This window comes from Mustela lutreola, chromosome 7, assembly GCF_030435805.1.
Source record: "Mustela lutreola isolate mMusLut2 chromosome 7, mMusLut2.pri, whole genome shotgun sequence".
Lineage (NCBI taxonomy): Eukaryota > Metazoa > Chordata > Mammalia > Carnivora > Mustelidae > Mustela > Mustela lutreola.
Genome location: NC_081296.1, coordinates 143,211,896 through 143,227,085, shown reverse-complemented (window position 1 = coordinate 143,227,085; position 15,190 = coordinate 143,211,896). Strand labels below are relative to the sequence as shown.

Below are 15,190 nucleotides of genomic sequence, written 5' to 3'. Positions count from 1 at the left end.
AAAGACTATGCATACTTCATTCTTCATAACTCAAGGCAAGTCTGGAAAACCTACTATATTCAGCAGAAGGTACAGAAGCCACAGGGGTGATTATCTCTGTGAGAACCCTGGGCCCATGAGATGATAAAGATTTTAAGATTAGGTATCACATCTTTCCTGTAATCTAAATTCTTTATGTACATTATCTCAGGTGTTTATCCATCAAAACACCCTATGCATAGGGTAACTAAGGAAATCGGTGCACAGAGAGATTCTGTAACTTGCCCAGAGACACACAACTAGAATGAAGCTGGAAATCAGCTCAGGCGGTGTGGCTTCTAGAAGCCCTCTTCCTAACGGCATGATCGGGCCGCTCTGCCAGTGATGGCTTTCCTTCTATCTACACATCTCTATAGAGTTGGACAAATGCTTCTATATCTAAAATCCAGTTAGGATATGGTGTTCCTGGACCCATTTGTCGGGCTGGCAGCTGCCTGTGCAGAAGAGTGGAAACAGACAAACTGCTATGCAATGATCTCTTACCCCCCAAAACCAATCAACATTCACGGAGCCATGTTCAATTAATCTTCATTTGGTTTTTGAATTGGCAGGTTGCTTTCTCTTGAGATTAATGCTATGCTTTTAAGTCATATTCACCTGAGTAGAGATGATGTCATTTCCTTTCAAATAATTTTTGTCGACTGCTTGGTAATTGATAATTCATCACCCCAGGGGCTGCTTTACTAGAGTCCCAACTTTACTTTGCAAAATGTTAACACCGTAGTTGGACTCATTAGAGATTTAACACAGATAAGATGCACAAAAAAAAAAAAAAAAAAAGATGCACAAAATACTGCAGCCAATGCAGTGGCATTTTCTGTATTTTCTTACACTAAAATAGAAAACAAAAACTAATTGTTTGATTGCCCCTAAAAATGGACAGAACTTCACCAAGCCAACTTTGAGTTGTTTTTTCTTTAGTCTTAGAAGATCCATAAATTAAGAAGAGCTACTCAACCTTCTCCTGATGCCAATATGTCTATCCAAGTGGCAGGAGAAGCCTGCCAGTCTGGCTTTGACTCCTGCCCTCTCGACCCAATAAACAGAAGACCTGGGACACTGTGAAAAAAAGATTATGCTTCCAAGTCCTACTGAGGCTCATCAATTAGGATTACTAGGAATTTCAGAGTAAGTATTTTTTTCAATTGACTATGATAAAGAATTTGCAAGTTTGTTAAAGTACATAAGTAGATATATTATAGTAGATAAATTTAAAAGTACAATTTTTTCAAGTATTTCCTTGGACTGGTACCATACCTCACATTTGCCACAGGATCATGTGTCAGTTCAATAGCAGGTAGAAAGAAATATTTACAGAAAAACGATTTGGAGAAGATTTCTATGATAAATTCACAGGTATCCAAAAATCGAAGTCTGTTCCAACAACTTTTTCCTTGGCCCAGTTCTAGAAACAACAGTAACAAAGAAGAGAAGTTTGATTTTTTCCTACACGAAATTCTACGTGACAAAATCAAACACACAAAATCCATGACAAGCTTCTTTGTATCCACAATTTCTTTAGAAAATAGAAGAAGAGAAAAAAATCCTATTATACACTCCAGATTAGTAGATTCCCAAAATAAGGACATCTTAAAAACCAGAAAAAAGGTCATTTTTAAGTATTGAATATATATACTATTTTTGATCACCCATTATGTGCTGAATACTTCACATGTATTATCACATTTAATCCTGAAAAGCAATCCAATAGGATAAGCATAGATTTATCCAACTGAGAGGAGATTTTCAGAGGTTAAAGTCACAAAGCTGGTAGGTGCAGGATTGTAATTCAAATGCAAGTTTGTGTAATTTCAAACTTTGAAGTTATATTTGATCAATCAAATCAACTGCTTTCTCGGTCTCATTTCCATAAGAATCCTATGAAGTGGTTAAAGTCATATGTAAACACTGGATTACTGACAATAATTCAGGTGAACATGAAAGAATTATTTTCTCTCTTATCATACATATGTTCAAAAGCAAAATTCTTAAGATTTAAAACCAAACAGAATGTCCTTACAAAATAAAATTGATTCACAGACCTGTACCCCTGGGGATAAAAATATATGTTTATAAAAATAAAAAAATTAAAAAAAAAAAAAAAAAAAAAAAAAATTGATTCTAATTGTGAGGTCCTACCACTGAGAAATGAAAATTAAATTAAAACAGTAAAAAAAGGGAAAGATTAAAGTATACTGAGCATGGGGGCACCTGGGTGGCTCAGTGGGTTAAAGCCTCTGCCTTCGGCTCAGGTCATGATATCAGGGTCCTGGATCGAGCCCCGCCTCAGGCTCTCTGCTCAGCGAGGAGCCTGCTTCCCCCTCCCCCCCGCCTGCCTCTCTGCCTACTTGTGATCTCTATCAAATAAATAACTACAAAATGTTTAAAAAAAGTATACTGAGCATAATTTTTCTTAAATGGAATTTTATATACTCTAATTTTTTGGAAAAGTGGTGATCCACACTTAAAAAAGTAAACTTCAGTAACCAGAAAATCCCATTACTCACCTATGCTGGATAACAGAGTTTAAGAAAAGCATTAAGACATTATGTCAAAGCAAGTACACAGTAATTAAAAAGGATATATATGCGTGTGCCACTATTTCTAGAATTAACAGATCAACTAGAGGTTTATATCTTGATTTTAGCCCTTAGGAAATTAAAATAAATTTGCATTTGTTAATTGACTTAATCTTTGAAGACATTATAAACCACCTAAGCTTACCAGATACATATTTATAGGTACTATCAACTCTGCTCAAGGAAACAAACGAAAATCCCCTTCATTCTGTTAATATTTAAAATAAAAACATAAAATAAATTACTACATTCATGGATATTCTACTCATATTTTAGTTCCAAATGCTATTTATCAGGGTAGAAATGAGACTCTCAAAATAATTATTTTAATTATTTTTAATAATTAATAATTATTTAATAAATTTAAATAATTTTAATTAAACTAATTAAATAAAATTTTGATATTAATTTTAGTAATATTTAAATTATTAGTTAATTAATTATTTTAACTTCTCAAGTGTAGAAACTCACTAAAGTAGGCCCAGACTAATTATTACTTCATTCATCAAAGACTGATCCTGTCACACAGAATTCTAAAACCAAAAAAAAAAATTAACCTACAAAACTCAAACACAAACACACTCTGGATATTTACCAATATCAGCCTAACTATTCATGGCAAAATGATAAAGCCAGACAGAGCTAACTAAGGTCAGTTTACTTTCTGTTTTTCAAAATGAGAGGCAATGATTACTTACGTTCAATTAATTTTTGAATAACCTCATGTCTCTGTTCTTGTTTACGATTATAACGTAGAAAAACGCACAGAGTCCGTGAAGCTGCCTTTTGGACAGGTAAGACATTCTTGAAGAAATAGGAAAGAAAAACAATTAAACCAATCAAACAGCATAATTTTGCTTCACAAATCAATTTCCAGTTTTGGCTAAAAGCAAGGGCAGTGATGGCTGCCTCTCAAATCACTGTGGAAAGTTTCTTCATAATTTCATGTTAATATCACTCAGGCAAATCAGCTAAAGTACCACATTACAAAGTTAATGCAGTTTGGCACAGTCATTTCCAAGTCATCCAGATCTGATTTATATTTAACTTTCTTTCTGGGCTACTTCAGCTTTCAAGAGATTCTCCCCAAATACAACTCCCCAGCCATTCTCTTAGCCTTTCCCCAGCCTTGTGTTAGGTATTGCATGTTCTTGCAAATATTCATTGAGTAAATATTCATTTACTCAATGAATGAAGAGGATTTACTCAATGAATATTTACAAGAACATGCCCTGTATCAGTTACATCACCAAAACAGAAATCTAGAGACCCCGTGACCAGCTGTGCTTTTCAGTCCTTCTGGCTTCTGTCTCTTCAGCCTCAGTGTCATTCACTGAGATCCCTGGTCTATCCCACAGATAAAGCTTAGAATCCAAAGGACACCATGTCAGTAACTCTTACTAGTGTTCTGTATTCCTTTGTCTTTTGAATTTCTGTCACACCACTGGGTACAACTGGTTAATTTAAGTGAACTCAATCATCTATCTTTACAGGGTTTAGGTTCAAATTATGTATTAGAGAAAAATCTCTCAAGCAGATATACTATGTCCAGTATAAAATTCACATTCACCATCTTGGCTTACATAGAAATACTGTAATATTTAATTCTTGAAGATGCAGGTATTATAATGGGGATCCTGGGAATTCGAGTAAAATAAAACTTTACATTGCTGGGAGTGTGATGCCTGCTACCTCCTCTCATGTTTTATACACTATTGTGTGGTGTTTTTAATGTGTTAAATGTAAAAGGAGAATATTCATTATGAATTAGAACAGAAAGTTGAAGAAATGTACATAAATAGAAGTATCACTAGAATTTTAAAAAGATGAATTTTAGGTAAATGAATTAAATAAAAACATGTCACTCTTTTCTTTCATTCTGTGTATACTAGTGGAATTTTGAACGCATAAATACTTTAGTCATAAGAAAATATGTATATTTTGTACCTCCAAGTATAACATAAGTTATCTTTTGGGCCAGAAATCAAAGATAAATGTATCAAAAACACCTAAGGCGTAGCCTGAGTAAGTTGTGAAAACTGGAGCACACTAAGAATGACTACAGTTGATTAAAACCGTATTTAATGGGGTGCCTGGGTGGCTCAGTGGATTAAGCCACTGCCTTCGGCTCAGGTCATGATCCCAGGGTCCTGGGATGGAGTCCTGCATTGGGCTCTCTGCTCAGTGGGGAGCCTGCTTCCTCCTCTCACTCTCTGCCTGCCTCTCTGCCTACTTGTGATCTCTCTCTCTGTCAAATAAATAAATAAATTCTTAAAAAAAAAAAACATATTTAATATTAGAGAATGAGCCTGAAAGAGAGAACAAAACCAAAGGAAAACTCAGTGATCTCCACTGGAAGTAGCTCCTGCACCAACTCCCAGCTCTGAAAATTGATCATGGGAGGAAAAAACTAAGGATCACATGAGGAAACAGATTTCAGCATCATCAAATTACCCATGTGGATGAAGTAAAGCATCTCTTCATAGAAGAATGCATGCAAAATGTAGAAGGGACAGAATTTTTAAAAATCACTCTTCTGCAAGTTCTAATGAAAATGGATTCAGGAAGGGTCATCAGCGGATGCCAACCCTAATGGGTGTGAGGTTGATGAGAAACTTGTGTCCAGAGGGTTCCAAGGGTCAGCTTGCAATGACAGTGCCCTTGCAAGGGAGAAGTCATAATTCTGCCGTGGGCTAAGAGAGCTGACCACCTAGACAAGCACTCCAAGCTCACTTACAGAGGAACACGTGTCCTCTGTTCCCAAGATCATGCGAAATGACGCGAGATAAAATACAAAGAGCATTTATGAACTACGCTTGGCAAAAATGTTTAAACCTAAAACTCAGCAAGCCCTTAGATCTAATTTTCTGCTTACAGGAAATACTGAGAGTAGGTGAACAAGCTAGCACCACGAGGCAGCAGTGTGACAGATACAGAACAGGAATATTCTACAGGATGACGAAGTCTCTTCCACAATTCGAGGTCGTGAAAAAGTGGGGAAAGGGAGAAAAGGGAGTCTGTCCTGAATTAAAAGACAATTAAGAGTAGTAACAGCCAAAGGCAACGTAAAAATCCTAACTGGATCCTATATGGAATATAGAATCATATAAAATATGGCCGGGAACAATGTCATCTCCATGGATATGAACTTACACTGAAGAATAACCATTCGTTTTGTAAAATGCAATGATTCTATTGTGATTATACAGGCGGATGTCCTCTCTTAGACATGACCATTGAAATGTTTAGAGATAAAATATAATGATATCTGTAATTTAAAATTCTTCAGCACAATGAAATAGAAACACGAATACGGCAAAATGTTAACAAAATGAGGAGGGTTCATCATAGGCTTTTCTGCCTATCTGTATCTTTAAATTTTTTTCACAACAAACGCAGAAAAAAGGAGTTAATATCATTCCTCAAAACTTTCCGAAGATTTTCCTTGTTTCTGAGACCACAAGCTAGACCCCACATCCCGGTCCTCAAAGTGTGCCGCCAGGCACCCTACTCCCCAACGCTCGCCACCCCAGCTTCCTGGCGCCTCACACAACCACCCCACTCCCTTTGCCCTTGTCCTTCATCACATGGTAACTCCTTTCCTTTGTTCAAGCCTCTGCATGAAGCGTACTTGATCAGAGAGGGTTTTCCCTGGCCCCTGTCTCCACGACAGCACCCCACTCCCCTCTGTCACTCTCCTCACCCTCTACCTGGCTTTGCTGTTCCTCACTGTACTTTTCAACCCTGACATATTATGTACGTATGTTGCTCGATGACAGCCGGTCTCCCAATAGCATCTCAGGCTGCGTGATAGGATGTCCTTTGTCTCTTTGTTTACTGTTGTATCCTGGTACCCAGAATACATTGCTTGGCACGTAGTAAGCACTCAATAAATTTTGCTGAATGAATGAATGGGTATTATGATCATCAGGTATGGAATTAAAAATATAAATCTTTTCTCCAGAGAATACTGAAGCAGAATAATGTATCCCTTTGATCATGGGAAATATGCTATAATAATCATGTATCTGCTTTTAACTGGGGAATTATTGCCTTGTAAAAAAAACCAGTAAAACAAATCTCTTAGGCTTACAGGTACTTTGTTCACATTTTTGTGATAAATCATTTCTCTTTCTTGAGAAGTGAAATTAAAAATACAGAATAACTATGTGTTCTTAGCTTTGTAAACACAGCATGCCTACTAAATCATCGGGCTGAGATAAACAATTAAGATCAAACGTCACAGCACCTATTGGCATCTGTGAATATATTCACTCCTCCTGTGGGGTTATGTATCCTGTCACCAGCCTTTAGAACAAAAGCTCCCTTAAGAGCAGGAGTCCGTCTGTCTTATCCGCTCCTATATCCCTAACTCCTGAAACAGTGCCTGACACAGAGCAGGCACTCAAACAGATTATTTCTGAATAAAATACTTCATAAATTCTGTGCAATTTTACGTGAAATTTCCTATGTGGCACACTCACAGACTGTCCTCTGATAAGAAGTCATTGATGTCAAAATCATTTCTTAAGACTGTTACAGCTATAATGTGACCTTCCTGCTCTAGGCTATGCTTTGATGAATGAAATTAACCTGTAAAAGTGTTAGTTCATGAAATGTATCCTTATTTTTTAACTTAGGTTATAAATGACACCAATAATGTTATTTTATTTTTCTTTTAATCTTTGAAGCCAAACCTGATTTTGGTTTCCTGAAATGACTATTCAATTTCATTATCTCCCTTTCATTGAGAACAATGAGAATATAAAGCACTTTTTCAACAGTTTCTAAAATACACATGTTATATAGAACTTTTTCGTACCTCAGAATTGGTAGGAAGACATAGTAAATGCACAGTGAACTGTGAGCTAAATAAACCTCTGAAATTGTTGTGTCAAAGGTAGACAACTTACTCTCTCGAGGATTTGAGTACAAACCTTTTCCTTCCTGCCTGCCCCTGCTTTTGACTCTAATTTTAGGGATATCCACAGTAGGCTATCATGTTTTTAATATAAGCTTTAACTGTTACACAGCCACTTTTTAGAGATCCTTTAAAAGAAAAAGCAACTCCACTAAGATTTAGGGACTTACAGAATGTCTTGGCAACATGGCATAGTTGAGGTAGGTAGGCTCTGAAGCCAGGACACATAAAATGTGCATGTGAGAGCACAAGGGACTCTGCAGTCGAGATCAGACTCCTGCCAACCTGCCTTTTGAGAACTATATCAAGTTGAAGTGACTCTATTCACACTCTCCTTGGCAATATATGGAAAAAACTAAGTAAAGGTACCTCCTGTTCATTCTTCAGTCCAGCTATGTAGGCAATGTTCAAACACAAGCATTAGTGAAGAAGCACAGGGAATTCTGAGTCTCCCCCTTGGGGACCTGGGAATAAAACATCCTTCTAGGACCAAATGGAATCAACAGAGTTTGTTGTGCTATTCTGAGAATGGGAAGAATCTGGTAACTCCAGATTCATCAGGTGTGAGTTCAAAAGAATTAGATAAAAGGGGGCACCTGGGTGGCTCAGTGGGTTAAGCCTCTGCCTTCGGCTCAGGTCGTGATCCCAGGGTCCTGGGATCGAGCCCCGCATTGGGCTCTCTATTCAGCAGGGAACCTGCTTCCTCCTCTCTCTCTGTGCCTGCCTCTCTGCCTACTTGTGATCTCTGTCAAATAAGTAAATAAAATCTTAACAAAAAAAAAAAGAAGAATTAGATAAAAGGTACTGTGCTCACATTTGTCATCATGATTGTGAACATTCTTTGTAAGAAACGATAATAAATCTGATCACTTGATATGATGTGTGGCAGACAGGCATATTTCTGTAGTAGCTTCTCATGAGTTCTCCATTTCAAGGAGGCTGCCGCTCGCTGCTCAGCGGCTGTGAGGGCTGGGATCAAGTCAGGCAGAGATGATAACTGAAAAAAAGCACATCAGAAGATTGATGATAATAAATCAATTGCGGCATTCAGTCAAACTACCCAGTCTTCTAATACACTGGGGAGAGGAATATTCTCACTCACTTCAGAACCTAAGAGGATCTTAGCTGTCACAGGGAGATAATTATCTGGCAAAATCAAATACATTTCAAAAAATCCATAAGTAAAATTTATAGTTACTGAAAACAAAATTTTGAAATAGAGAATGAGACTCAATCCTTCTAACCTAAGTACAAGGTGTTCTATTTCACTGCTGGAAAATTTTGGCTTTCTACATTCCTACTGCTCTGTCCTCACCAGATGCTATGCTTGGAATAATAATTAATACTAATAAAAACTAAAAATATGAATGCAAACTCCAAGGACAATAAATAAGAATCATGGTAATGGAATTGTAGGGGAAATTCGAGCTGTTGAAGCTTCCACAGATAGTTACTAATAAGCACCTGCTATTACGGGGCAAACACAACTTTAAATGTTTTCCACACATTCATTGATTCCCCACAACAACTCTGTAGAGAAAGATCATATTTAAAACATTCAGCAACTTCTCTGATACATGGGATTTACCTTGTTTTCTTGAACACTGCTTTCTCCACCAGTAGACATAAGTTCAAGGATTTCTGGAAGATGATCTATAAGAGCATCTAGTACCTTTTAATAGAGACATCGATTACTGTTATGGCAACTACTGTTTTTCTAATCTTGTATTAGCCTCGTATGTCCATTTCTGTGCAGAAATAGTATTATTTACCAAACAAAATTTAGGGGCTTCCTATTTTCCTACATTGCCATCTTCTTGCTGGAACGTTTTAGAAACATAATCAACTGCCCCAATCGAAACTACCTTTTTGAAAAGAGATTAGTGTATCTGCCCCTTGATCTAGATCTAAGGCAGCTACATCTACACAACCAATATGCTGAAAACTGCCTCTCAACTTTTACAAAGCAATTTAAGTCAGGTAACACCCTCAGCAATGTGCTAATATTGATGAGTTGAGCTTTGGCAAGCTAGTAGTCATTTGGGTGAATAGGATACACTAAATGCATCATCAAAACAAAGAATTTCAGTTTCCCCAAGTACACTCTCCAAATAATACTGACAGAAAAAAAGATACAAAATGTGATATAAAACAGGATTGCAATTGTGTAAAATAAAAACATTTTCATAGCAAAAAAATAAAAGAAAACTTAAAAATATAACAAAACAGAAACAGTGACTGGAACTTTTGTCTGTCTACTTTCTGGTATGTCCTACATTTTTCTTAATAAACAAATATACACTATTTTAAAACCTAGTATTTTTATTTTAAATATCTCAACTTCCAGTCTATGATACAATGGCACCTTGTCTTGACGCTTTGGGGGTTAGTCAGCTGAATGAATTCATGCAATTCTGAAGAAGTTTGGGGGAAAACGGGCATTAATAATATTCAGATTAACATAATTATGATAATTATAATAATTAATATAAAATTAACATAAATGAAGTAAAAACCAAATAGTAAGAAGATATTACCTCCAGTGATTCATCTTGTAATAATGTTATTAGTTCTTTATGAATTAAATATACTCCAGAATTTAGAAGTTTAGATACCTGAAATGGAGCAATAAAGTCTCTCAGATTTAAAACTATTAGACATCTAAAGGATATAATAATAGTTTTATAAAATGCATCCCTTTTAGATACATCTTCTAAAACAAAACTAGGTTACAACATAAATGTAAAAATTAAATTTCTAGAAAAATTAATTGCATAGAAAACCATCTTTTTTAGTCTGCCTTATAAACGCTCTGGAGTATGGAGACACAGGTGGGAAAGCCAGTGCCCAGCAGGGTGTAGAAAGTACAGGATGGATTCATCAGTCATAATTTTCGTATCACAAGCAGTAAGTCCATGGACACCTCTAGCTCATATTTTAAAGTCTTAATAGCAGCCAAGAGGGTCTGACAGAACATCGTGGGCATATGAGCTTTCATCCTGGTCCAGCGCCTCCTGAAGAAGGCAAACACTGCAGAAGGTCGGTGTGACACAGGGACAGAGGGGACTCCGAAGCAAGCAAGACACTGAAGATATTTCCCATCAAAGACTTTAATCAGCACCAGAGGAGTTGGAAGGGTCTGATCTAGCTTCCCTGTGAACAAATTTGTTTTTCTTCCTCCAGGCAAACTCAGAACCCCCAATGGTAAATTTACCAGTTTCTACTTCATCTTTTTTTTTCTTTTCTTTTTTGGGTTTGGTGTTTTGTTTGGTTGTTTGTTTGTGTTTACATATTGGGCTTCTGGGTAAGATTTTATTTGGTGGGGGGGAAGATTCCTGGATAAAGAAATTTTGTTTTAAGGTTTTATTTATTTATTTAACACAGAGAGAGAAATTTCAAGTAGGCAGAGAGGCAGGTAGAAAGAGAGGGGGAAGCAGGTTCCCCCCTGAGCAGAGAGCTGGATGCAGGGCTCGATCCCAGGACCCTGAGATCATGACCTGAGCCGAAGGCAGAGGCTTAACCCACTGAGCCACCCAGGTGTCCCAAGAAAATGTTTTTAAAAATTTTGCTCTACAGTGTTGCTTCTGACTTGTTCAAAATACTTTCATAATAATGTATTTCTGAAAAACAAGAATAAAGTTAGGACATGGTAAAATAACTACCAGAATTTAACAATAACACTGTGAAAAAACTGTAAATCCACCAGTGGATTCTCACTACTCAAAAGGATAAACCTAGACTAACAAGCTTTTTATGGAGTAACAGCAACAATCTACCTACAAGGTACAACTGAGAGAACACGACACTTAGCCATCCAGCAAAGAGCTAGATCAATGATCCAAACTTCTACCAGTGAAGTATTTTTATGGACACATTTCAAGATGTTTACTTGTAGGGTGTTAACATATTACATCCACTATAAAATGTAAAAAAAAATGAAATATTAAAGGGATGAGATAATAATAACATCAGTAAAACCTCTAATATATAAATACCGCTTTCTCAGATACTAAACTCACGAAACCATCTCTAGAGACCATTCATCTAACAAGTACAAGCATGCACTGTAACCAATCTGTGTGCCCACTTAATACACAGTGGGGACTGATGGTTTGAGTGATCTAGGCCAGCCAGAGTGCTCTGTTCTTTCCCCTTCTCTGAAAGTGTGTTTCTCTCGCTATATTTACAAAGATGACTTAATTCTGTAACACTGGAATTATTTTAATTAATTATCCCATTTAAAGGGAAATATTTCCTAGATTTTGCACAGTGATCAGAAAAACTGTTATTCAAAAGAAGCAAAGACTATCAGCGAGGAGCCAAGAGTTATTTATTATTAAGCAAAATAATAGTGAGACTATAGACGCCTCAGGTACTTTTAGCTAATCTAACGATGCTCTGCTTGCTGTAGGAACACAGTACAAGGAAGGGATTGAAATCTTCTCACTGAGACTAAGAATATTTAGGTGCCTCTTATAAAGAAAGGAAGTATTTTATTATGCCGCTTATAAAGAGGTGTTTCTGTTTTGCAGTTCCTAAGTTATAGTTCATACACCTTTACTACAACTATAGCATACATGTGCTTACTGGGATCATCTAAGACACGAAGCCAAATTTCAACCTCAAGCGTAACAGTTAATGACATTCATCATCAAAGTTTAAATTCATTTTTGCTCTTACATTACAGAAAGTTGTTGTAATAGCTGAACCTAACAGCTATGTTCATGACACATGATCCATTTGCAGTAGAAACAATAAATTTAGGCGCCTGGATGGCTCAGTTGGTTAAGCATTTGCCTTTGGTTCAGGTCATGATTCTAGGGTCCTGGGATTGAGCCCCTGGTTCAGTGGGGAGTCTGCTTCTTCCTCTCCCTCTGCCCCTTCTCCGGTTCATGCTCTTGTGTACTCTCTCTCTCAAATAAATAAATAAGATCTTTTAAAAAATTTAAATAATCCGTCTCTATATTTTCCATTTATTCTCAAGTTCTTGAGTTTAGACGCAAAGTTAAATATAAATACTATATAAAGCACATAAACACTGATTTTGTTTCCAAAGTTGCAATACCCATATTCACACCACAATGTCTGGCTTAAAGTAAGCATTTAGTATATGAATGGGTTAATAAATGATAAATGATTATAATGTGCTTATGTAGATGAATTCTACAAACATACTAAGAGAATTATGGGAATTTTAAAATAACATTAAGGATCATAATATGAAAGACATATGGAGTCTTTATCTTGTAATAAACCTTTATAAATAGAAGTGTACACAGCATCAAAAAATCATCTAGCATACATAAGTGGAATTAACAACAAACGTGAAGTCGTATTACTTCGTCAGACTTACTTCATAAAAGCAAATAGCAATAGTGTATCTGACTGGTACTTCAGGGTCATGACAAAGGCAGAAGAATGTAGAATAGAGTTCCATGTGGAAGTTTTTAGGATCAACAAAAACAATCATGGCCTGGTGAAGGTGGAAGGGAGAAGATGAGTAGGAAGGAGAGAAAAACATGCATCAATACCTAATATTATAACCATTTATACTGAAATCATGCCCTCTGAATAATAATTTAGATAGAGATCATATTTGGAAGATCAAAATGCATGCATACAGTTCTAGTTTATATATAAAGGTAAATATAAATTACACCAGTACTACATAGAACCCACTGTATATACCAGATGTAAGGCTAAGCAGTAGGTGTCACAGATGCCCATATTCTTTAATGCTATCTACTCATATATTTTAAAGTTATAATCAAAATGTTTATTCCATACAAATACATAGTTTATTACCGGAAAGTTATAAGCACAGTTCTTCCGGACTGAGATATACTTCTTCTCCTGCTCTAGGATTTGGGGTGGAATCTGATTTTCATTGTGTCCATTTTCTTGTTGCAAACCCAATGTACAGAGTTTCTTATAAAACTCCAAAAATCTCAAGTGTTGATCTGGAGTAAAAATTCCTAAAACAAATGTAAAACCTTTGTTAACATTTTAATTGAAAGCAAAAATAAAGAGAGAAAAGCAAAGTACAATATATACATAATTGGAACCAAATAGTCAAGTAAATGGCTAAAGATCATAAATAAAGGCATCAGAGAGGAAAGAATACCTATTGTGAAGAAACCCAACACATTTTTTTCACCTGATGTTAATTTTAACAGTATTTTAATTTCGATTTTGATAGCATAACCTACACAATGCAGGAATTACAACTGCATTATTTTCTGCCGCATATAACATACCACAGACCACTAACAAGTCATTATTATAGTAATACATCAGGGTCATTACTGCTGTTTATTGTAAATATTCTAAAGCTGTCTGCAGAAAAGGCACATATACGTTTCTGCAGAGAAGGTGCTGAAAAACTCAGGTCTAAAAGATGACAAAGTAAACTCAAAATATTTTTTTTATTAGATTTTATTTATTTATTTGACAGAGAGAGATCACAAGTAGACAGAGAGGCAGGCAGAAAGAGAGAGGGAAGCAGGCTCCCTGCTGAGCAGAGAGCCCGATGCGGGACTCGATCCCAGGACCCCGAGATCATGACCTGAGCCAAAGGCAGCGGCTTAACCCACTGAGCCACCCAGGCCCCCTCAAAATATTTTTGATCAATGGATTGGTTCCATATTCATAAACCATGTTAGGGAGCCAGGAACTCATCATATACTGAAGTACTTATTTTCCACAGCCTGTTAAAAGTCTACAATATACATTTTCAAAAATGCTTTACTATGCCAGATGGTTATAACTTGATTTATGCTTACATTATTATAGTTAGCTAAGAACTGAGTAATGTTCAAAATGCCAAGTTGTATTATGTTAAGTAATATTCAAAATGCCAAGATGTATTATGCCGATTCTAAGCTGAAACACTCACATGATATATTAATTATCCAGCAAATAGTTAATAAGGGTATACTTACTATGTACCAATAGTTAATATAAATGAACTTCTATTATCATATGCCAACTGATACATATTTTAAAAATTTTTTTTCATATTCAAAAATTTAAAGGGCCATGCCTACTTCATTCTGTCACTGTTCTTTCAAATAGGTTCTATTGGGGGAAAAGTCATTTTTAATGTGTTCTAAATTAAGCTATCAAAAATTTAGGTCTCTTAAGATTTGACACACTGGAAGGGGGTTTTACAACTGGAGAGCCCAAGCTTAGTAAGCTGATATAAAAGAAAAAGGAAAAATTATCTACAATCTTGAAATTCTTACGATATATCATACCATATAGTCCATGGCATAGTTTTCCTAAATGGAAAGATAAGGAAATAAGAATTGATTCATCTGCTTTGAAAGATTTTTCACAAAATGATTTCACTAGGGGAAGTATAGTTTGACTTCTGTCATCTGGAAAACAAAACAAAACATACTTTAGATCAAGTCACCCACACTGCACATGTAGAAATTAATACATACACACAGATCCCAGAAAGAAAAATTACTGTTAGCCACATAGTAACAGAAGATTTCTGCCAGCAGTGGTGGTGGATGTGCAGCACAGAAGCAGAGAGAGGAGAGTTAAGATCATCAAAAACCTCAATGCCAGGTGGAGAAGTGCAGACTTCCCGTATGCCTGTTTACTGAATTTCTTCACTTTTACTTCTTAGAAGACACTTCCT

At 36.1% G+C, this 15,190-nt stretch overlaps 1 protein-coding gene across 4 annotated transcripts in view; it reads right to left on the bottom strand.

The window, feature by feature from the left end:
- PPP4R4 (protein phosphatase 4 regulatory subunit 4) overlaps positions 1–15,190 on the bottom strand; it is a 103,299-nt gene that overhangs the window by 21,203 nt on the left and 66,906 nt on the right. For all 4 annotated transcript variants that reach the window (XM_059182995.1, XM_059182996.1, XM_059182998.1 and 1 more), the window contains 8 exons: positions 14,796–14,918; positions 13,345–13,514; positions 12,893–13,012; positions 10,077–10,154; positions 9,128–9,211; positions 8,354–8,536; positions 3,317–3,422; positions 1,297–1,444 (listed from right to left, as the gene is read on the bottom strand). In XM_059182995.1, coding sequence (XP_059038978.1) covers positions 1,297–1,444; positions 3,317–3,422; positions 8,354–8,536; positions 9,128–9,211; positions 10,077–10,154; positions 12,893–13,012; positions 13,345–13,514; positions 14,796–14,918 — 1,012 coding nt within the window. The remainder of the gene's footprint in view (positions 1–1,296; positions 1,445–3,316; positions 3,423–8,353; positions 8,537–9,127; positions 9,212–10,076; positions 10,155–12,892; positions 13,013–13,344; positions 13,515–14,795; positions 14,919–15,190) is intronic.